The 22,936-nt window shown below is 51.1% G+C and overlaps 1 protein-coding gene across 4 annotated transcripts in view; it reads right to left on the bottom strand.

Annotated features, from left to right (window-relative positions):
• The window catches only part of PIAS2 (protein inhibitor of activated STAT 2), a 490,095-nt gene that overhangs the window by 129,249 nt on the left and 337,910 nt on the right, over window positions 1–22,936 (bottom strand). For all 4 annotated transcript variants that reach the window (XM_078674770.1, XM_078674772.1, XM_078674769.1 and 1 more), the window contains one exon: window positions 21,479–21,612. In XM_078674770.1, the coding sequence (XP_078530896.1) occupies window positions 21,479–21,612 (134 nt within the window). The remainder of the gene's footprint in view (window positions 1–21,478; window positions 21,613–22,936) is intronic.

Raw genomic sequence — 22,936 nt, forward strand, 5'->3', positions numbered from 1 at the left:
GGGACTTTGCTGTGTGCTGTGTCCCTAGCTTGAAGAAGGACTTTGCTATGTGCTGCGTTCATCTGAAGAAAAGTCTCCAAGGGCCTGAGAAGAGCTGGCCTCCTGTTTCCGAAGTCCCAGGCACAAAAGGACTTCACCCCCAGCTTCACTGACTTCCTTGCTGGACGTTCTGACCTGCTCTGAGGTGCCAGTAACTCTGTGTAAGGCCCTTGCTGCTGGGAGCTGGAAGCGCGACACAACGAGGGAGAAGCGTGACACCGCCGCAGCAGCCCCTTTGCATCACCAAGGAAGCGTGTCGTCCATGCTTGCCATCGCATCCCTGGAGAAGCGTGTCGCAGGGCCTGTCGCGGCTCAAGAAACCACGCCATTTTATCGCATCGCACCGGATCGTCGTAACACATTGAGACGCCATCTTGTCGCATCGCAACCGGAGCGCAGGAAGAGTCAACGCATCGCCTTCTCTGCAACCCTGTTGTGTGTTCTGCGCTAAGCATCTAAGGTACATTGAGAGACAAGTGTCGCATTTACCATCTAAAAGTTTATTTTTGCAACAACCCTTTTTAAAGACATTCTACTGAGTATCTGTATGCTGGATTTTAGTTGTTTTGGTCTTGTTTACTTTAGATAAAGATATTTTATTTTTCTAAACTGGTGTGGTGTCCATTTGTGGTGTTTTCACAGTATTACTGTGAGTGTTGGTACAAATACTTTACACATTGCCTTTGGTATAAGCCTGTCTGCTCATGCCAAGCTACCAAGGGGGTGAGCAGGGGTTATCTAAAGTGTGTATCCCCCTACCCCTACTAGAAGCAAGAGTCCCTATTTGGTCAAAGGTGCCAAATACAGACACCCATTTCTAACACTCCTTAATTAATAAAACTATATACCCTATACTGTCATGATAAAGCAGTTTCACCTTAGTGGTACTGACTCAAATGCATGGTGTCAAGCACCGCAGAGTAACATTTTACATCAACGTCCTCGACCCGGTAGCTGCTGGATTACCACCTTGCGGATGTGCGATGGCACTGACTGCCACCAAGGCAGAACCCCCCTCACTGTAGCCATCTCATACGCAGTTGTGTCCCTTTTACTGAAAATTATCCAATGCCAGACTCACCGGATATCAGAACCTATTGTTATCTCCAGGTCACATTTCTCTCAATAGGTATCCAGTACTGAACCTTGAGTCTCTCCTATGCCATTTTTCAGGCTCACATTTTTTTTAGACTTCAGTCCAATGCCTTGGTGGAACAGTCATGCCTAGACATGGGTCGGGCATGCCCAGACATGGGTCCCATGCACCCTGTGTCACTAGAAACAAACTATACCTGTCTGACAAGCCCTAATAAGGGTGTACCTCTTCTTGGATTTCTTGTGTATGTGTTCCGGGAGGACTTGGCTTGGTAGTTTGAGCTGCAGTGTTCCTACTTAAACAGGGTCAAGCCTGATTTGCATATGGCTGAGTCCAAACTAAAGTGGCATGGTGTGCAAAATAACAATGAACTGGGATGTGGCTGAGTAATTACCAGTGGCTGAGATTAATTCAAGCATTCAATTCATCACATTTGTGTATACTTCACTGCAACGCCCTAAGAGGCAAGGTATACCCATAAGGGATCGTTTGGAGGGCCAGGTTGGCAGAGGAGAACATATGCTTTCTAAATGAATTAGGTTGTTTCAACTCTCTGTCCGGAGGAGTCATGAGGAAAGAGTTGGTGTGGATTCTACTGGAGAAAGCTTGAATAACCAACCTCTCTGGCGCAGTGTGTAGTGCCGGAATATCAAGGTCACTTGGCGCAGGCCTGTGGCATCTGGCAACCTGCCCCATTAGTAGTGGGCAGGAACAGGCTTAGACCAGGTGCCTGTGAGGGTTTCCGGCTTATAAAGTTTGACCAGTTTGTAAAATCTGTGTTTAAACAATGGTTTTGATCTCCTTAGTAGAGAACTGGAAGTCTAAAAACTCCACCACGTGTCTCATCACAACAGTGAAGGGGGCACTCGCTTCTGTCAATGTTCAGGAGATGAACACTACCCTATGTCTGCAGAAGTGTGCAACCCGCTGGCATCTTTCAAACCAAGGTATAAAACATCATCCCTTTAATGTTGGAGAAAATACTCTCCCTTATCACAGTTTTCATCTTCAAAGGTAGGTTGACTCTGGTCAGAGTCCAAACCAAAAAGCTGGTGAAGCGCTGGAGTATAGCTCTAAGATACAGGCATATTTCTATCTGAATCTGAAGGGACTGTGGCTGGGAATGTTGGTACAGTGTTGATAAGTGACCTCAGTCAGGGCTGGAATGGGTTTAGTTGTAAGTCAGAGAGGATGATAGGAACAAATCAGTCGTTTAGCACAAGTGATTTTGCTGCCGGTATTCATGTCACAGGGACTGGCACTGACCTTAGTGCCAAATTGGAAGTAGGCACCGGCACTAGAGCGGATCCAAAGCGGGTCCTGGAAGCACAAACAGCACAAAGAACGGACATACCAATGGTAACCAGAGGACTGGACTTGCAGTCTGTGACTTGAAAGGAGGCCTGAAGGACCGCCACTGCACCCTCTTGAAACCGGGAAGTGGACTCAAAGGGCCAATTGGCTTACTTCCTGTGTGGTTACAGGGACACAACTAGCTGGAAGAAGTATTTTCCTTGAAGTTGCGAGTTTACCAGTACCAACTTGACCTGGACACGACGTTGCTAGTGGCTTCTGCTGGAGCGAGTTTTAGCTCCTAAGGAACAAGTTACCTACCTTCGGTAACGATATATCTGTTATAGACATAGATCAGTTATAGATTCCTTACCTTGTGAATTCCCCTCAGGCGTCAGACTGGATCCGGAGAATTTTAGCATCAGCAGTATCCCTGCGCGCCGAAAGGTGGGGTTGGTTGCCTCCGCATTCGTCGTCAGCGTCGTGGTCGACGGGATGACGTCGCAGCAGCTACTTAGATGCCGTCCTCGAGCATTGACATCAGTTCTCTACACGACTTTCCACGCCAGAAGCGCAGAGCCATGCAAGACACTGATCACTGGGGCGCAAAACTAAGCCCTTAAAGGAAATCCTTAACCCTAGAAGTCAGTTCGCAGAGAGGGGAGAATGGGTGGGTCGGTAAGAAATTTATAACTAATCTATGTCTCTTACAGATATATTGTTACCGAAGGTAAGTAACTTGTTCATCTGAAAGAAACAATTAGTTATAGATTCCTTACCTTGTAAATAGATACCCATACCCCAGCAATACCAACCCCGGAGGAGGGTCTGCGAACCAAGTTCACACCAGAAAGTCCAGGAGAACAGAACAGTCAAACAAGCATTGAAAATTCAATAGGTCTCGCCTTTGATTAGGTTAAAGTCATTTGCTTTGCTAATGGTATTGTATAGCAAAGCAAATGGCTGTAAGTTAATGAAAGGCGAGACCTACCTACTGCGTTTTTAATGCTTGTTCAGAACTAGAGCAGTGATTTGCGTGCGGACACAAGGAGCCTGCGAGCCAGCCGCAGCAGGGCTGGCAAGGCACGTCAGACACTGGTTTGCTCTCTCCGAGTCAAGTCTGTTCCTCGCGCATGGCTTGACTAAGCACCGTGGGGTGAAGTCTCACAGCTGGTGCTCATGCTGCCGAGGGCGGATTGGGTCCACATCAAAGGCCGAGACCCTGCAGAGCTGGGCACCCACTGTGACCCGTGACCCCTGCCAGAGCACAGAAATAAGCTACGGCTGTGCATTGGGTTTCGAATGCACACAGCTGAAATCAGCCACTATTGTCTTGTTGCTAATTCCACTCTCCAGAGAAAGTCACAGAGTTAAGTATCTTAGCGGGCTGCAGCATCTGCCTTACATTTAAGTCAGAACCTATCGTGTATATTCCATAACATGCGTTGTTCCAAAGTGAGTCTGAAATTAGTAAAACATGCAGTGCGTCACACGGAAATTACATTACCCTGTTTACATAGTTTTCCTTTATAATCTTTTCACCACATTCATTCACACCACCAGGGCTCAATTGCTTCATAGTTCTTTAAATGTCTGCAATAGGATAATTCACGAGAATCCCTTCCTTTCCATTTCTCATTCTGACATTCGTAGCAATGACTGATTTGTTTAAAAAAAAAAAAATCGAAAGCACGGTCTTCTTTCAAAGGCTCTAATGGTTGTTAATCTTCGAGAGTCTACATTATCACGATGGGATCGGCGACAATATCAGCGCACCTTTACCCACGAAAAGACATGTATCCTGATAAAAATAAACATAGATTTTGGAATACCCATTGGAGTTTGGAAGGATTGAAAATTGTGCAACTGGTTTCTTCTTGCCCTGAGTTGCAGGCTGGGCTGGTCTGTGCGCAGGGCAGAGACAAACAATGCCGCCATGCCAATGATTTCATTAGCGGAGACAGACGTGTGTGAGCTCTGAGTGTCATAAACGCGCCAAGGGATGCTTAGGACAGGGGTCAAAGAGGTTGTTAATTACCCTGAGACCACAACACATATAGAGGTTCATTATAGATATGCGTTTTACTACTAAGTATATGCAATTGTGGCGTATAATTACGCAATAGTAAAAACATTGACTCCGCACAGGTTGTTTTTTTTGTGGATGGCTGTCAGCCGTAAATGGTGCACTGCTTGTGAATCGGGCTCATAGGCTGTCGGCAAGTCTCGGTGTGATCTTTGGAGTACAATGTTTATCTGTTGAGACGCCAGAGCTCCCCCTGTCAAAGCCTGACCCCAAAAGGCTTTCAATCTTCGGTACTGCGTACGGATTAGGTGGGAGAGAAGATGTGCAGCGGGGATTGGCTTTACTGGAGGTGAGAAAAAAAGTCCACAGAGTACCACGCCGCCAGTAAAGGGGTCAATACCCACGTGCACATCTTTTGTCTTGTTAGTCTCCCTGTGTGCACGCTGGAATCGTATCAATTTCAAAAGTCCTCTTCATGGCAGAGCAGCGCATGCGCTGCTTTTCGCCAGGCCGAGACCTAAAAAGCCGTCTCTCTAGACTTAGCTGTCCAGACAGTAGTGCTTTGTGAGCGTGTGCAAAGATGCCCACGTCGTTGCCTGACATAGGTCGTTGAGGGGGACTCCCCGTCCCAAAGCCGTGGGACGGGGCTGTCGTCCTGGTGGAATGGGCAAGCAGCCCCACAGGAGGCTCCTTCTTTGCAAAAGAATAGCTAGCTTTGACACACAAAACAATTCATCTAGCGATAGTCCGTTTGTGTACTGTCCACCCTTTTTTAGCGCCAACGTAGCCAAGAAAGAGTTGGTCATCCACCCGGAATTGTTTTGTGCGATCCAAGTAAAATGAAAGGGCACGTTTTGGATCCAGACGGTGGAGCCTCTCTTCCTTTTTAGAAGGATGCGGAGGAAGAAAGAAGGTGGGCAAAGTGATGGTTTGACCAATGTGGAAGAAAGTAACCACCTTGGGAAGAAAGGATGGACGAGTGCGAAGGGCAACCTTGTCCGGATGAACAGCCAGAAAAGGAGGTTTTGAAGGGAGCACACATAAGATAAGTAAGAACCAAGTTCAAGTTCCACTGAGGTAATAAGAAGAGAACAGGAGGAAAAGATGAGTAATGACCTTAAGAAAGGGATTTACAACAGGGGACTTGAAAAGAGAAGGCTGAGCAGGAAGCCGAAAAAAGGCCGAAATGGCAGAGAGATAGCCCTTAAGAGTGCCCACAGGAGAGCTCTGCTGGGCCAAAGAAATGAGGAACAAGAGAACCTCAGAAAGAGCCTTTGCTGGGCACCCTCCCTCAAATTTGTTCCATCTGCAGGCGTATACCGTCTTAGTGGAGGGACGACTGGCTACCATCACAGACTTAGGGAGGAAGGTCAAAGGCTGTCAACTGTGGCCGCTCAATTTCCACAGAAGGAGGTGGAGGCTGGAAAGGTTCAGTTGGAGGACCATCCCCTGCTGCTGCGATAGAAGATCCTCCCGAAGAGGCAGTCTGATTGGATGATCGATAGCCATGTGTAACAGCTCGGGATAACAAACTCTTCCTGCCCAATCCGGAGCCACAAGTATGACTTGTGCCCAGTCGTGCTTGATCTTCTTCAGCAACCGGGGGCAGAAGTGGTATAGGCGGAAAGGTGTATAGAAGACCGCAACTCCACTCACGACGAAAAGCGTTGCCTAGGGAGTGCCGCCTTCAAAATTCCAACGCACAGAATTGCTGACATTGCGCATTATCTTCGGTGCCAAATAGATCTAACTAAGGCTCTCCCCACTGCAGAAAGAGACCTTGCACCACCTCCGAGTGTAGACACCATTCGTGATCCATCATGCACCTGCAGCGGAGTTCGTCTGCACTGGCGTTCAGTGAAACTGCCAGGTATTGAACCGCCAGGGATTTGCCCTGATGTTCCAGCCATGTCCAGAGACGGAGAGCCTCTTGACATAGGGACCCGGAAGACAGAAGGTTGATGTAGAGACCAGACTCCACGGAGACCAGAGGCCGCTGATCTCCGCCTCTCCCATGTGCTCGCCCCCCCCCCTAGAAGTGATGCATCCGTCACCACTGTGAACTCCGGTTGGGGAAGGGAGAGGGATCTGCCGTTGACCCAATCCTGGTTCGTTAGCCACCACTGAAATTGTCTTGTGGTGCCTCCGAGATTTTAACACAATCGGACAGATTACCCTGATGTTGTGCCCACTGGAACTTCAGGTCTCATTGCAGAGCCTGAATATGTACCTGGCATGATCTACCAGCATGATGCAGGAGGCAATGAGGCCCAGCAGCCTCAGGGTCATTCTGACTGAAACCCGGAATAGAGGTTGAAAGATTGGAATCACAGCCCGAATATCCCGGACTCGCTGCTTGGGAAGATAACCCCGAAGCTGCGTTGTGTCCAGAACCGCTCCGATGAAGAGGAGCTTCTGAGAGGGAGTCAGGTGTGACTTTGGCACGTTGCTAGGGAACCCCAGCGAATGCAGGAGTTCTGCCTAGTGTGCAGGTGGGAGACGACTGACTTGAACAGCCAGTCGTCCAGATAAGGGAAGACTGGTACCTCTGATCTGCGGAGATGAGCTGCGACCACCGCCATCACTTTCGTGAACAGCCGAGGGGCGCTGGTAAGGCCAAAGGGGAGCACGGTAAACTGAAAGTGCTTGTGGCCTACCGTGAACAGCAGGTAAAGCCGGTGGGCCGGCAGGACGGGGGAGGGGAGGTGAAAGTAGGCGTCCTGCAAGTCCAACGCTACCATCCAGTCTCCAGTGTCGAGGGCAGACAGGACCCGAGCTAGTGTCACCATTTTGAACTTCTCCTTCTGGAGGAAGCGGTTGACGTTCCTAGGATCCAAGGTAAGGCACAGGCCTTTGTCCTTCTTGGGCACCAGAAAGTAGTGGGACTAGCAACCACGACCTACTTCTGGAACAGGAACTCGTTCGATAGCTCCCTTGGCCAAGAGAGCCGTAACCTCCTGTTGGAGAAGAGCCAGATGATCCTCCAACATGCGATGGTATTGAGGTGGCATGGATGGAGGTTTAGTCCCGAAGGGGAGGGAGTAGCCCCTTTGGACTATGTGCAAAACTCACCTAACCGTGGTGATGGTTCGCCAGTGGGGGAGATGATGGCGAATCCTGCCGCACACTGGCAATTGGTGGCCCTGAAAGTTCGGACTAGGAGGGTTTGGAGGGTGCTGTAGAGGGAGTGGTGGTGGACTGGCCCGCTCGCTGACCCCCAGACCCACGACGGTGTGTCCCACATACCCGGCCACGCAGGGCCTGGACACCTTGCGCTGGCCTGTGGCCCTGGGTGGAACGTGGCGGGATTACCCTTCCGTAGCCACGAAAGGGGAGAAAAGCAGACTGCGCAGGACAGGTGTTGGAGAGGACAAGGGACTTGGCCGTAGCCCGAGAGCCCTTGAAGCGCTCTCGAGCGTTGTCTGCTTTGTTGCGGAACAGGCGACGGGCATCAAAAGACATGTACAGCAAGGTAGCTTGGACACCCTCGGAAAAACCAGTCGACCTCAGCCAGGCGTAGCGTCGAAGGGCTACTGACGTAGAAATTGTCCTGCCTAGCGAGTCAGCGGTGTCCAGTCCGCATCTTATGGTGAACTTGGCTGCGTCTTTCCCCTCGGCGACTGCGCGGGAGAGCACGGCCCAGGCCTCCTCCAGGTAAAGTGGAAGCACCTGTGCTGCCATATCCCAGACTGAGTTGGTCTAACTGCCCAACAGACGTGCGATGTTCACCGACCACAGTCCCAAGCTGGAGGAAGAAAACATCATCTTCCCTAGATGGTCTAGCTTCTTGGATTCCCTATCAGGTGGTGCATTAGGGAATGCGTCTTTGGACGTTAAGGCTTGGACCACCAAGGTCTCAGTGGTGGGGTGTTGGGATAGAAAAGAGGGGTTGCCCAGAGCCAGGCGGTGGCGTCCGACAATCATCCTATCCGCAGGAGCGCCTGTGTTGGGCCTGGACCAGGTGCCCAAAAGGATGTCATAGAAAAGGCAGCAGGGGCTCCGAAGAGGCCACCGCCGGTTGGGGCACCTCCGACAGGTGATTAGTCCTGACCGCCACCGTATGTAGCTCGAGGTTGAGGGCCTCGGCTGCCCTACACAACACCACTGCGTATGACGCACCCTCCTTCATAGCCATGGTAGGAGGAGACAGCACGCCAAGGTCTGGGGAGGTATCCAGACCACTGGCTTCATGCAACTCCTCTCTCCAGTTTGGTTCATCTAACTGGGTGTACAGACCCCTCCCAGTCCTCCTCACCATCCTATGGTTGCCAATCTGGCCTGTAGGAAACACCAGGGTCGAACAGAGGTAAAACAAGTACTGCTCGCCGCCGGATCCGGCATCGGTCCGGCTCCATGTCCAAGTCAGGGTGGAGGCCGAGGTCGAGCCAGCGTCGGGAGTGGACGATGTTCCTGTGAAATAGGTGCCGGGGGAGGTGTTAGAAGGTCAACAGGCGCCGATCCGGATCCAGGATCCAAAGGGACCCTGTGATGCCGGAGCCGCCAGCGTCGAAGGCCCAGGGCCCTCAGCCGAGTCCACGGGACACAAAGATGCGCCAGCGGAGTCAGGTTGCCCAAAGATGGCAGGCATCGCTTCGTAGAAACTCCGAAGCTGAGTAGGGGTTTCTCCGACTCCCGGAAAAGGAGGGAAACGTGGAGTCAACCCTTCAGGCTCCGCACGCGGTGCCGCGGGGCGGGCACCGTCGGTACCACACGTCGCCTCGGCTGACGGACGGGGAGAAGTCGAAGAGCGACGATGCTTCTTTGACTTCTTCTTGGGCTTCCACTTACCTGAGGAGTGCGAAGAATTAGATCATGAGTGGTGGTGACCAATGTTCCCTCTAATTTTTTTCCTCTGTGTGCGGCAGAGTATGGTCTCTGTGCACTGCAGCGGAGGCTATGTGCGCCAAGAGCCCGGCCGTGCTTGTGGACCAGGGCTTTAAGTAGGATGAAAAAACTGGGGGTCTCTCAAAGAGGTGAGACCGATTCAATTAACGGCGTGGCTTGAAAGCAATTAAGCTAAAAATCTGTGCTTAGCATAGTGTGCCACCCGACTGATATTTAGCTTCTTCTGTCATTGCATCCAGATATATAATACAAGTAATATTACACCTACAAGAAGCCAGGACTATTGGCTTTGTCAATGGTTGTTTGTGGCATAAAGCTGTATATAATATTGAAAATGCTTCTGCTCTTGTGGTAGAGGTTGTGGCTTAATACTCGAGCTGCCGACTTAAGAGATGGTTTTGAGTCCAAGGGTCAAATAAATATAAAAAATCATGTAAATCGCTCCAATACCTTTGGGTTGAGTTTGCACTATCTAAAACTTGCTGCATTTCTTTTCTAAATGCAGGGCTGTCTTTTAAAAGCACTTATGTTAAATGCAGCCCATGACGGATGCTGTGATCAGGGGGACCAACTAGACCCGAACTTCAGGAGGCGCTAACACTCCCAGCCAAGGCTGGCCCAAGCACTGGTCGCACACTATGCAACAGTGGCGCCCTCTACCCATTTCCTCCTCCGACAAGAATTTCCTCACCACTTCGGATTCAAGGTCCGGCAGTCGGAGCACGACTTGGGATCATGGTCTCGCTTCAGACACCAAGGGGACACGCGGTGTGGGTCCGTAACCGACATCAGCTTTCGACAGGTGTCGCAAGCCTTAAAGCTTGGCCGAAGACGACTGGACATCCCTGCGTGCACCAGGGGTCGATAGACTCAAAAAAACGGTGTCGACAAAAGTCGCATAAAAGTCAGTCAAAAAGTGACTGGAGATACCGTTCTCTCTGTATCTGCGCTGGGTGATGCGGAAAAAGAATGAACTGACGTCAGCGTGCGAGGGCAACATCTAAGTAGCTACCCCAACGTCATACTGGCAACATCGACGCCAACGACGAACACTGAGCTGACCGACGCCAATCAATCAATCAATCAAGTCATTTGTAGAGCGCACTACTCACCCGTAGGGTCTCAAGGCGCTGGGAGGGGGGGGGGGTGCCGCTACTGCTCGAACAGCCAGGTCTTGAGCTGCTTCCTGAAGGAGAGGTGGTCTTGGGTCAGGCGCAGATTGGTCGGAAGTGAGTTCCAGGTCTTGGCGGCCAGGTAGGAGAAGGACCTTCCTCCTGTTGTCGCTCTTCGGATGCGGGGGACGGCGGCGAGGGCGTGGTTGGTTGATCTGAGGAGGCGCTTGGGAGTGTAGAAGCTGATCCGGTTGTTGAGGTAGCTCGGGCCTTGGTCGTGTAGGGCTTTGTGCGCGTGGGTGAGGAGCCGGAAGGTGATTCTCTTGTTGACCGGGAGCCAGTGCAGATCTCTCAGGTGTCCGGTGATGTGGCTGCGTCGGGGGATGTCGAGGATGAGTCTCGCCGAGGCGTTCTGGATCCGCTGGAGTCTCTTCTGGAGTTTCGCCGTGGTTCCGGCGTAGAGGGCGTTGCCGTAGTCCAGTCGGCTGGTGACGAGGGCTTGGGTGACCGTCTTCCTCGTCTCGGTGGGGATCCACCGGAAGATCTTACGTAGCATGCGCAGGATGTTGAAGCATGCCGAGGAGACGGCGTTGACTTGTCTGGTCATGGAGAGTGAGGAGTCCAGGATGAAGCCCAGGTTGCGTGCGTGGTCCGTCGGTTTGGGTGCGGTGCCCAGGGCGGGGGGCCACCAGGAGTCGTCCCAGGCGGAGGGCGTGGCGCCCAGGATGAGGACCTCCGTCTTGTCTGAGTTCAGTTTCAGGCGGCTGGTCGTCATCCATTCGGCTACGTCTCTCATCCCTTCGTGCAGGTTGGTTCTGGCGGTGGCGGGGTCGTTGGTCAGGGAGAGGATCAGCTGGGTGTCGTCGGCGTAGGAGATGATGTTCAGGTTGTGTTGGCGTGCGATGGCCGCGAGGGGGCTCATGTAGACGTTGAAGAGGGTTGGGCTCAGCGAGGATCCTTGGGGTACGCCGCAGATGACTTTGGTGGCCTCTGACTTGTACGGTGGTAGGCGGACTCTTTGTGTTCTTCCGTCGAGGAAGGAGGTGATCCATTCCAGTGCCTTCTCCTGGATTCCGATGTTGCTGAGGCGCTGTACTAGGGTGCGGTGGCAGACAGTGTCGAAAGCCGCGGAGAGGTCCAGGAGGATGAGGGCCGCTGTTTCTCCGTTGTCCATCAGAGTTCGAAGGTCGTCGGTGGCGGCGATGAGGGCGGTCTCCGTGCTGTGGTTCGCTCGGAAGCCGGACTGCGAGGGGTCGAGGGATCCATTCGTCTCGAGGAAGGCGGCCAGCTGTTTGTTGACGGTCTTCTCGATGACTTTGGCCGGGAACGGGAGTAGCGAGATGGGACGGTAGTTCTTGAGGTCGGTGGGGTCTGCTGTGGGTTTCTTGAGGAGAGCGCTGATTTCGGCGTGCTTCCAGCTCTCAGGGAAGGTGGCGGAGTCGAAGGAGGTGTTGATGATGTCCCGCAGGTGGGGTGCGAGGACAGCGTCGGCCTTGTTGAAGACGTGGTGAGGGCAGGGGTCAGTCGGAGATCCGGAATGGATGGAGTTCATGGTGCGGATGGTGTCTTCGGTGCTGATCGGGGTCCAGGTGCGGAGGGTGGTGGATGGTGGCGTCGTTGCGGTTGTGGCTTGCGTTGGTTGGTTGCTGAAGCTGTTGTGTATGTCCGTGATTTTGTTGTGGAAGTAGGACGCGAGGGAGTTGCAGAGGTCTTGCGACGGGGTGATGTCGTTGTTTCCGGCGTTGGGGTTGGAGAGCTCTTTCACGATGTTGAAGAGTTCCTTGCAGTTGTGTGCGTTGTTGTCCAGCCGGTCCTTGTATGTATTTTTCTTGGTGGCGCGGATCAGTTGATGGTGTTTCCGGGTGGCGAGCTTGAGGGTGGCCATGTTGTCCGTCGTTGGTTCCCTTCTCCAGGCTTTCTCGAGGGCTCGACAGTTCTTCTTGGAGCACTTGAGTTCGTCGGTGAACCATGGTGTTTTTCTGCTGCAGGATCTGCTGGGCGGGGTCCTCAGAGGGGCGAGTTCGTCCGCGCAGTTGCTGATCCACTTCGTGAGGTTGTCGGCGGCCTGGCTGGGGTTCGCTGAGTTGGCGGGAGGGTGCTGGCTCAGGGAGGCGGTGAGCTGGTTGGCTGTGATCTTGTTCCAGCTTCTTCGAGCAGCCTGTTGCTGGTGGTGGTGGATCGTCGTTCTTTTGAAGGTGAAGTGGACGCAGCTGTGGTCCGTCCAGTGGAGTCCTGTTGCGTGGCTGAAGGTGACGTCTTTGCTGGAAGAGAAGACGGCGTCGAGTGTGTGTCCGGCGAGGTGGGTGGGGGTGGTCACCAGTTGCTTGAGTCCGAGGTTGTCGAGGTTGTCGAGCAGGGTGGTGGTGTTGCGGTCGTTGTTGTTCTCCAGGTGGAAGTTGAGGTCCCCCAGGAGGATGTAGTCGGCGGAGGGGAGAGCGTGCGGGCTGACGAAGTCGGCGATGTCCTCGCTGAATCGTGTGCGTGGTCCCGGGGGTCGGTAGATCAGGGTGCCTCTGAGGGTGGTCTTCGGGTTGGTGTGGATCTGGAAGTGCAGGTGTTCAGCGGTGGTAAGGGTGTCGTCGGTGTTGGTCGTGATGCGGATGGTGTCTCTGTGGATGATGGCGATGCCTCCTCCGGTCTGGTTGTCGCGGTCCCTCCGGGTGATCTTGTAGCCCTCTGGGATGGCGATGGCGATGTCTGGGGCTGAGGAGGCGTTCATCCAGGTCTCGGTGATGAAGGCAACGTCGGGGGCGGTGGTGTCGAGCAGGTTCCAGAGTTCTACGGCGTGTCTGTGGACGGAGCGGGTGTTGAGCAGGATGCACTTGAGGTGGGTGCTGCTGGAGTTCGGCTTGGCGGGTGCAGGGAAGGTCCGGATGCAGGTGAACTTGCAGGCGAGGCAGCTGAAGGGTCCGTGGGTGTGCTTCGGGGCGGCTCGGTGACATCCTGGGATGTAGCCGGTGTTGAGTGCGATGAGGTCGGAGGCGCTGTAGGTTCGTCGGGTCGGCTTCCGTCGGTGGGGGCCAGGGGTCCTGGCGCTGGTCGCGATCCGGTCGCGGACGGGCGCAGACGGGCTTACCTTTGGCGCGCCTTCGGCGCACAATCGGCGCGCCCGCTGCGCGTCAACGCTGCGCGTTCGCACGGTCGCCATTTAAGGCCAAGTGCGCGGGTGGGCGGAGCAGCTGGGAGGCGGGAGCGGGGAGGGAAACAGAAGAAAAAAAGGGGCGGGGCTAAGGCGGTGGCGGGAAGCGGGAGCGGGGGGCGGCGAGAAGGGCAGACACAAGACAAGCACCAAATTAGGTCAAAACGGGGCAAAAAGGCAGCGAAAACAAGCACAAATGCAGACAGAAACGGGGAAAAAGGTAGCGAAAACACGGAGAAAACAAGCACAAATGCTGGCAAAAACGGGCAAAAAGGCAGCGAAAACACGGAGAAAACAAGCACAAATGCTGGCAAAAACGGGGGGAAACCAAGGAGAGCGCTCAGGGCGGCAGCGAGGCCGGCGCTGAGACAGAGGCAGGCACTGGGGGCACACGCAGCAGCTGGTGGCCGTGCGGCGCGGGGGTGTCGCCACCTTTCGACGTGCAGGGTTAGTGCTGATGAAATTTTTTTATAGATCAAGGCCACTGCCTGGGGGTAATTCTAAAGGTAAGGAATCTATAACTAATTGTCTCTTTCAGATTTGGCATTTTGTGTGCTAAGACGTGAGCGTGGTCTATGACTTCCTTGTGTGTCTGTGTGCACAAGCCTGTCTGTGTGTGTGTAACAACCCTTTTCTTTCTTCTGTCAAGCGATCCTTTTTCGAATAAAACTCATACATGCATCTTCATTTTAGGGCGGAAATAGCAAGATAAGGCGGTGCATGGTGTAGTGTACTGCGCAGAATGTTGATTGCAGGACACAGTTTCTATTAAAAAGGATTCTACAGAGACTAAGAAACTGGAATAGAAAACAGAATTCCAGTCTAGCTGCCACCAGAGGGAGCTTCTGCGACATATTTGATCTATACATAAACTGTTAGGCTGCTTTCAATGCTTGACCTAAATTGAATATGCTACTTACCAGTATGCATCTGTTCTTGGCATGTAGGGCTGCTGACATTCATATCTATAGCATAGATCGCCGCCTAGTGTTGGGTCCGGATGATTGTACATTGTTGTCCTGGAAGAGTCTTCGAAGTATCACAAGATAGGTGGCTCCTCCCCTGGACTACAGTGCGCATGGGCATCGACTCCATCCCCAGATTGTTTTTAGCCATTGTGGCGAAGATGGAGTGTAACAGTGTGAGCGATGACCATGCTAAGAGTAAGTGTAAATTCTGCAGCCGCTACAGGCACCGGGGAGGAGGGCGGACGATATGAATGTCAGCAGCCTTACATGCCAAGAACAGATGCATACTGGTAAGTAGTATATTCAGTTTGAGGCATGTGGGCTGCTGAATTCATATCTATAGCATAGAATATATAGCAGTCCCTCCATTATCGGCGGCCGCCTGTGCCAGCTGCAGACGTTTGAAAAAGTGTTTTTAGAACAGCCTGCCCTACAGCTGCTTGCTGCTTGGAGTGCACATCTACACAGTAGTGTTTAGTAAATGTGTGTGGGGTAGACCATGTGGCTGCTCTACAAATGTCTTCCAAAGGGATATTACCAAGGAAAGCCATGGAGGCCCCCAACTTGCGGGTGGAGTGGGCTCTGGGGGGGGACTGTCAAATTGCGCTTAGCTTTGAGATAGCAAATTTGAATACACTTAACGATCCACCTGGCTATACCTGCTTTGGAAATGGGGTTGCCTTTGTGTTGGGCAGAAAAGGCAACAAAGAGTTGTTTCGTCTTCCTAAAATCTCTGGTCCTATCGATGTAGTACATCAAAGCTCGTTTGACGTCAAGAGTGTGGAGCATTCTTTCAGCCACTGTCTCAGGATTTTGAAAGAACACCGGCAGTTCAATAGTCTGATTGACATGGAACTGCGAAACCACCTTAGGAAGAAATTTAGGGTTAGTGCGCAGCACCACCCTGTTTGAGTGAATCTGTATGAATGGTTCTTGTACAGTGAGCGCCTGTAGCTCACTAACACGCCGCAGGGACGTTATGGCTATTAGGAAAGCCACCTTCCAAGTTAAGAACTGAATCTCGCAGGAATGTAGAGGCTCAAAAGGTGGGCCCATCAGTCTGGTGAGGACCACATTAAGGTTCCATACAGGAGCTGGCGGGGTTCTGGGAGGAATGACCCGTTTCAGTCCTTCTAGAAAGGCTTTAATGGCAGGCACTCTGAAAACGGAGAGATGCTGCCTGTTCTGGAGATAAGCCGCTATGGCGGATAAGTGTATCCGAATGGAAGCATATGCCAGATTGCATTTGTAAAGATGTAACAAATAACAAATGATGTTGTGAGTAGATGCATCTAGCGGGTCGATGTTGTGTTCTGCACAGTAAATGACGAACCGCTTCCATTTTGCTGCATAGCATGCTCTGGTGGTGGGCTTCCTTGCCTCCCGTATGATATCCATGCAGTCAGGAGGCAAGTTTAGGTAGCCAAATTCTAAGACTTCAGGAGCCAGATCGCCAGGTTGAGCTGTTGCGGATCTGGGTGCTGAATGTCGCCATGGCTCTGCGTCAAAAGCCTGGGTGTGAGGTGCAGCCTTTGATGCGGTACCACGGAGAGTTCTAGAAACGTGGTGTACCATGGTTGGCGTGCCCACGTTGGAGCAACCAGGATGAGTGTCATCGAGTGTTGCTTTAGTTTTCTTGCCACCAGCGGTATGAGAGGTGCTGGGGGAAAGGCGTACGCAAATCTGCCTGACCAGTTCATCCATATCGCATTGCCCTGCGACTGTGGGTGCGGGAACCTGGCGGCAAAGCGTTGGCATTTTGCGTTTTCCCTTGTGGCGAATAGGTCTATCTCTGGATGACCCCACTGCTGGAAGTACGGGCGGAGTACTGATAGATGTATCTCCCACTCGTGCATTTGGTGGCTGTACCTGCTGAGCAGATCCGCCATCTGATTGTCCTTGCCCGGGAGGTGTTCCGCCATGAGGAAGATGTTCCTCTGAATGGCCCACTTCCACATGCTCTGAGCCAGATGAGACAACTGTGGAGAGTGTGTACCTCCCTGCTTTTGAATATAGTACATGGCTGTCATGTTGTCCATCCGGATCAACACGACTTTGTTGCACAGATGTACCTTGAATGCCTTCATTGCCATGAAGATTGCCATCAGTTCCAGGTAGTTGATGTGCATCTTCTGTTGCTGCGTTGTCCATAGTCCCTGCACCGTGTAGTGGAGTACATGAGCTCCCCATCCCTGGAGAGATGCGTCCGTTGTCAGAATAATCTGTGGCACAGGCTCTTGGAACGGTCGGCCCTTGCAAAGGTTGTGGGGATTCCACCAATGCAGAGAGTTGTATGCCCGACCGGTCACCAACACTAGGTCTTTCAACTGTCCCTGAGCCTGATTCCACTGATGTGCTAAGCACTCCTGAAGCGGACGCATATGTAGTCTGGCATGCGGGACTATGAAAATGCAGGAGGCCATCATGCCTATCACCTGCATGAACACTCGTGCCGGAAGCGAGTGTTGCGGTCTGAACTTCTGGATCAGCGACTGAATGCTGTTGACCCTCACAGAATTTGGCTGAGCCGTGGCTGCCAGAGTATCTATTGTCGCGCCCAGATACTGTCGCACATGGGCTGGCTGAAGGTGCGACTTCGGATAGTTCAGTGAGAATCCCAGAGCGTGAAGAAGGTGAATGGTGTGGGACATGTCGGCAGCGCACTGCTGGGCCGACTTTGCTTGGACAAGCCAGTCGTCCAGATAAGGGTAGACGTGACCGTTCTGCCTCCTGAGGTGCGCAGCCACAGTCGCCAGGCATTTTGTGAAGACCCTGGGCGCTGTGGTCACTCCGAAAGGGAGGACCTTGAATTGATAATGCTGATTCTGAATGGTGAATCTGAGGTATTTTCTGTGTGATGGATGTAGTGGAATGTGAAAATATGCATCCTTGAGATCTAATGTTGCGAGGAAGTCTCCCTTGATTGAGCAACGGAAGAACCTGCTGCAGCGTGAACTTGTGAAAGTGTTCTGAGAGAATGTACTGATTTAGGGGTCTGAGATCCAGTATGGGTCTGAGGGACCCGTCCTTTTTCGGGATCAGGAAGTACAGGGAGTACACTCCGGAGCCTCTGTCCTCCACCGGCACGAGCTCTATTACCCCTTTTTGCAGCATGACGAGCACCTCCTGCTGCAATAAGTGCAAATGCTCTGTGGACATAGGACGGTGCCTTGGTGGGATGTTGGGTGGAGTGGACGTTAACTCCAGACAATAACCGTACTGGATAAGTTTCCTGACCCACCTGTCTGTGGTGATGGATTTCCAGACTGGCAGGAACCGTTGGAGTCTCCCCCCGACAGGTGTTGTATGGTCGGGGGGCAGTGACAAGGCGTCACTGTTTGTTGGCGGCGGAGGATCGGGAGTTGTTGTTTCCACGACCTCTGCCCTTGGCGCTGTTGCCACGATAGCCGCCTCTACTCTGCTTGTTGTAAGAGGTTTGCGCCCCACCTTTATTGTACTGTGTTTGCTGGGACATCTGGCCTCTGGAAACACCTCTATTGCTTGAGCGACGAAAAGTACTACCCCTGAACTGCTGTGACTGGAGAGCCCCCATGGACTTTGCAGTCTCGGTGTCTTTCTTTATTTTTTCCAGGGTGGTATCCACCTCAGGTCCAAATAAGCTATCAGGGTTTACAGGCTGATTGAGGATGGTGGTTTGTATCTCCGTTTTGAATCCGGAGATCCTGAGCCAGGCCTGACGCCGCATCATCACACTCGTGTTAATTGCCCTGGCCGCGGTGTCTGCTGCGTCCAGTGCACACTTAATAGAGGCATTCGAGATGAGCTTCCCTTCCTGAATGAGCATCTCCGCTGCCTCTTTATACTCTTCCGGCAAGTGCTGTAACAGGGTCTCAAGTGTATCATAGTGTGCCCTGTCATATCTGGCCAGGAGTGCCTGAGTGTTTGAGATACGCCAGATATTGGCCGCTTGAGCCGCCACCCTCTTCCCTGATGCTTCTAGCACTTTCGATTCCTTGTCAGGGGGAGGAGCATCACCAGTAGTTTGAGAATTAGCCCTCTTCCGGGCATTAGAAACGACCAATGAGTCCAATGGCAACTGGCCCTTGATGTAGGTAGGGTCGCCAGGTGCCGGCTTATACTTTTTCTCGATCCTGGGGTTTATAACCCTGGCACGGGTGGGTTCCTTAAAGATGTCTGCAGCATGTTTCAGAACCCCCTTTAGCATTGGCAGAGTCTTGACAGTTTTTTCAGAGGTGGAAAAGGTATCAAAGAGGAAGTCCACCTCAACCGGGTCAGCATGCAGCTGGACGTCATGATTCTTAGCCGCCCTTTCAAATAGAGCATTGAATGCCGCAGAATCCTCAGTAGGGGAGGTCTTGACATTATACACTTGAGTGTCCTGGGCAGTGTGCAGATCATCAGGGTCCCCCGCATCTGCCCATGTGTCCTGGTGATCCTCAGGATCAGTGTTGGCAGGGAAGTTGTACTCCTCATCATCCCCCTCCCCAGCCTCCACATCTGAATAAGTGGGTGAGGATGGAGGCATGGTCTGAGGCCGTGGATCAACCGGCTCCACCAGAACTGGGCAATCCGTAGAAGGCCTTTTGCGCTTCAAGGGAATGATGTACGACTCCATAGGCTGAGCCGGCGTGATCTTTCTCTTGTAGAGTGAAAGTTTACCGGTGTCGGCGTCGATAAAGTGTTCCGACTGCTCCTCCATCTGGGGTTGTCGATGCTTCAAGCTCACCACTGGCTGTGGAGGCTTCGACCCCGTGGACACCTTGACGGAAGCGTCGTCGACCGTCCTCGGTGCGAACGCCTTCGGCGCCACTTTCGGTGGTAGAGTGAACTGGATTGGCGCCGAGGACTTCGGGTTTACAGCAGCGGGTTTGGGGGTGGAAGAATCCTTCGGATCGACCCCGGAAGCCTTGCTCCTGATGCGTTGTAAGGAGTCCGACACCTGTTTTGTGAAGGAGGCGGACGGTTTTGTCGACCCGACAGGCGTCCTCGGTCTAACAGCATGTGTCGACTCGAGCGCCGAACCTACGGCCTGCTCCGTTCGATGTGTAGGAAGTGCCTCTTTTGGAGCGCTGTGTCCTCCGGCCGTGACGACGGCCTTCGGTGCCGACGGTTTCGGGTCAGCGGCCTTGACAGTCGGCCTCGGTGCCCCAGTCTTCGGCTCGACGCCCTTGAGCGATTTGGGCTGGGTTCGATGCCCTTGGGCGCTTTAACTGGATCGACAACCTTCTTCGGCTTCGGCTGCCCCGACATGTTGGAAGACGTCTGCGTTGTAGTTGTAGTCGATCTCCTCTGCCGGAGTAGAAAGCGGCTCTCGAACTTCCTGCTCGTCCGCTTCCTTCCCCTCGAAAATGTCCACCGGTGCCGGTGCCGACCGCTGGGCCGAATAGTCTTCTTCGAGCGAAAACGGGAACAAGCCATACAGTTGGCTTCATCGTGATCCGGCGACAGGCACTTGTTGCACACCGGGTGGACGTCGATGTGGGGATACTTAGATCCACACACGGGACATTTCTTGAACGGGCTCCGTTCCATGATGTGTAGTTGAATGTCTGGTTGCGTTAACTGGGCCTCGAGCACCGAAGAGCCACGCGACTCCTCTGGAAGTGCGACCCGGGAACTGAGCCAGAACAGAGCTGGGCACCGAACGCAAGACAATACCGACGCTAAGAAAAGGCCTTCGGGCCTAAAGGAAAGTTTCTATCGATTCCGATCTTGAGTGATCAAGTATGCATCCGAACCCAATGGCGAAAAAAAACAATCTGGGGATGGAGTCGATGCCCATGCGCACTGTAGTCCAGGGGAGGAGCCACCTATCTCGTGATACTTCGAAGACTCTTCCAGGACAACAATGTGCAATCATCTGGACCCAACACTAGGCGGCGATCTATGCTATAGATATGAATTCAGCAGCCCACATGCCTCGAACATACCTTGTGTGCTGAGGAAAAACACAAAACATTTTACACAAAGGCATTTAAGGACACGCTAAACTTGCGCACTCTTGTGGTGAAATCGGAAACTGTGAAATGTACAATACAATGACGATAAAATAGTAAAAATAAAAAATAAAAAAACAAGAGAACAGAGAATCTTAAACTTTCCATTCTCCCCCATTCTCTATAGAAATGTATTTATATCTACAACTAGACACTTCCTCCAAATGCTATGGCGCATTGCCTGTGGACAAGCACAGCAGATTTGTAGTCCATGCTGTGGCTTTTGGTCATGGCCTGTGCACAATCTTCCTGTCCTCGTGCTCACACGAGCACCAAGGACTTCCAATTTTTCGTTTAAAATCCACTGAACTCTTGTAATGCTATGCATGTGCAGCAATCATTTTTCAACTGTGCTATAATGTGTACTGACGCAAATCTCTTAATAAAGTTAGTTCTAAAAAAAATCAGCTGATCTCAAATGAAATTTGTAGATCCAAAATGCTTACCATTGTTCCTGGGACCTGCTTGGCCAATACAGAGCCAAAGGGTCCCAGGTGCCTTGTTCGAATCTTTGGATCCAGCAACTCACTATACATTACCCAGTGGCGTTCCCCACTGAGTACATATATGGTTCAGATTATTTTTGATTTACGTATAACTTTGCCTCCTACGAACAGATGTCCACAACATTTGGCAATTGAACAATGTAGTCAAATGCGTAGATATGTGTACACTTCATTTCTTTCAGAGGGAATGTATGGTTGTACACTACTCTGGTCAGGAGACGAATACGTTTTGAGGCATTCTTTACTCATTGTGTTGCTTTGGTGCAGTGCTATATGCATGCACTTCGTGCATGAAGGTGTGGTAACATTTTCTTTAGGATGGTTGATACATAAGATTAGTGAGAGCGTATGGATGTGTTGTTGAGGTGGCAAACGCTTATTACATGATTCTGAGCCATATGTGTACATGATGTGGTGCCACGAGGTGAGTCAAATGTCAATTACAAAAGCCATGCAGAAGATTTAATTGAACTTACTTTCAACTTTAGGGCACTGTGTGCTTGATACACTCAAACCTTCCTTCTTCTGCTTCATTGGAAACCAAGAACCATCCTCCTGAAATTTGATCTCCTCTGCATCAGAGCACTGACTGAGTATTTCCATAAAAAGCCTGTAAAATATTCGTAGTTGGCCTATTAATATTAATTTGAAAAGGATTTGGCATAATAAATAAGAGGATATAGTCATAATTAAATGGAAGAAAACACACGCTGTTCATTGATTATAACAAATTACACAAGCACAACGGTTTCAAACTCTTACATTTTTCTATGAATGGATCTTATAAATCTCCCCAATAATATTTCAAAGTCAGAACTTAGTTTAAGGTTGAGACTACAGAAATAAATGCATATTCCAGTCAGGTCAAAGAATTACCTCTCTGTATCTTTTCAACCTATTTTTAACTTGTGGAGCAAGATCAGAAATGGCCTAGCAGAGGACAATATGCCAGAAAAAAATATTTTATTCACACTATCCTTGTGGGTAAACTTTGCTTAGAAACTACCTTCACCTTTGAACAATACGTTCTAGCCTTCAAACCATTCATAATACCAACAACTACCAACCTGAACTTTCGGGCAATGCATATAATGGCAACAAATCATGAGTCAAAAACCGCCAGTCAATTTTGATATCTTTGAAGCCAAAGTCAGGAGTGTGCTACCACATGGGAAGAACTATACTGGAAGTCAAAGGAGACAAATAGGAAAAAGAGACAAACAATAGGCACATGAGCAAAAGAGACTATGGGCTAAGTTACTGCAACTTTACCGTGACTTTTCCGGCATCCTGGAGTAAAATTATAGATACATGGCCCTTAAAATGATAGTCAGAAAGAAAGCACAGAATTATGCTGTAAAAAGATCTGTATCTCTCAAAACTAACCTCAAGGAAACCTACTAGGCAGGGTTTGTAACAGCAAATCCAAGGCACAACGGTCTAAGAGTTTGCAAAAGGAAGGCTGAGTTCAAAGTCCACTTAGAAATGGTCCTGTTGTTAAGCAGTTTGCTAACAAATGCACTACTAAAAAGAATGTCAAGTGACAGCCACAAAAGAACACAGAAAGGTAATCGAAGATAATTCGATGTGTCCTTCTTAAAAAATACTTTTTGGATGCTTAGGTTTTAATTTATGCCGGGTCTGAAGCTTTAATTACTGTAAACTCTGTTTAAAAGGTAATTCCTGTCGTTTTCACTGCAGCTCTTGAGTTTGTACTTCTACTCTGCCAAGTAGTCAGAGCACTTAGTAGACACTGGAAGGGTTTCAGATGTATTAACTTTCCACCTGTAAAACTAAATATAGTTGTACATACTGTCAGTACAGTTAAGTGGCTTCAATATGAAGTAGTTGCTGATAAATGGCTTTTAACACTTACAAAACAGAAAAGCTCCTGTGATTTAGTGAATCTCAAAGTAAGAATTACCGAAGTGTGA

The sequence above is a fragment of the Lissotriton helveticus genome, chromosome 2_1 (assembly GCF_964261635.1).
Source record: "Lissotriton helveticus chromosome 2_1, aLisHel1.1, whole genome shotgun sequence".
Lineage (NCBI taxonomy): Eukaryota > Metazoa > Chordata > Amphibia > Caudata > Salamandridae > Lissotriton > Lissotriton helveticus.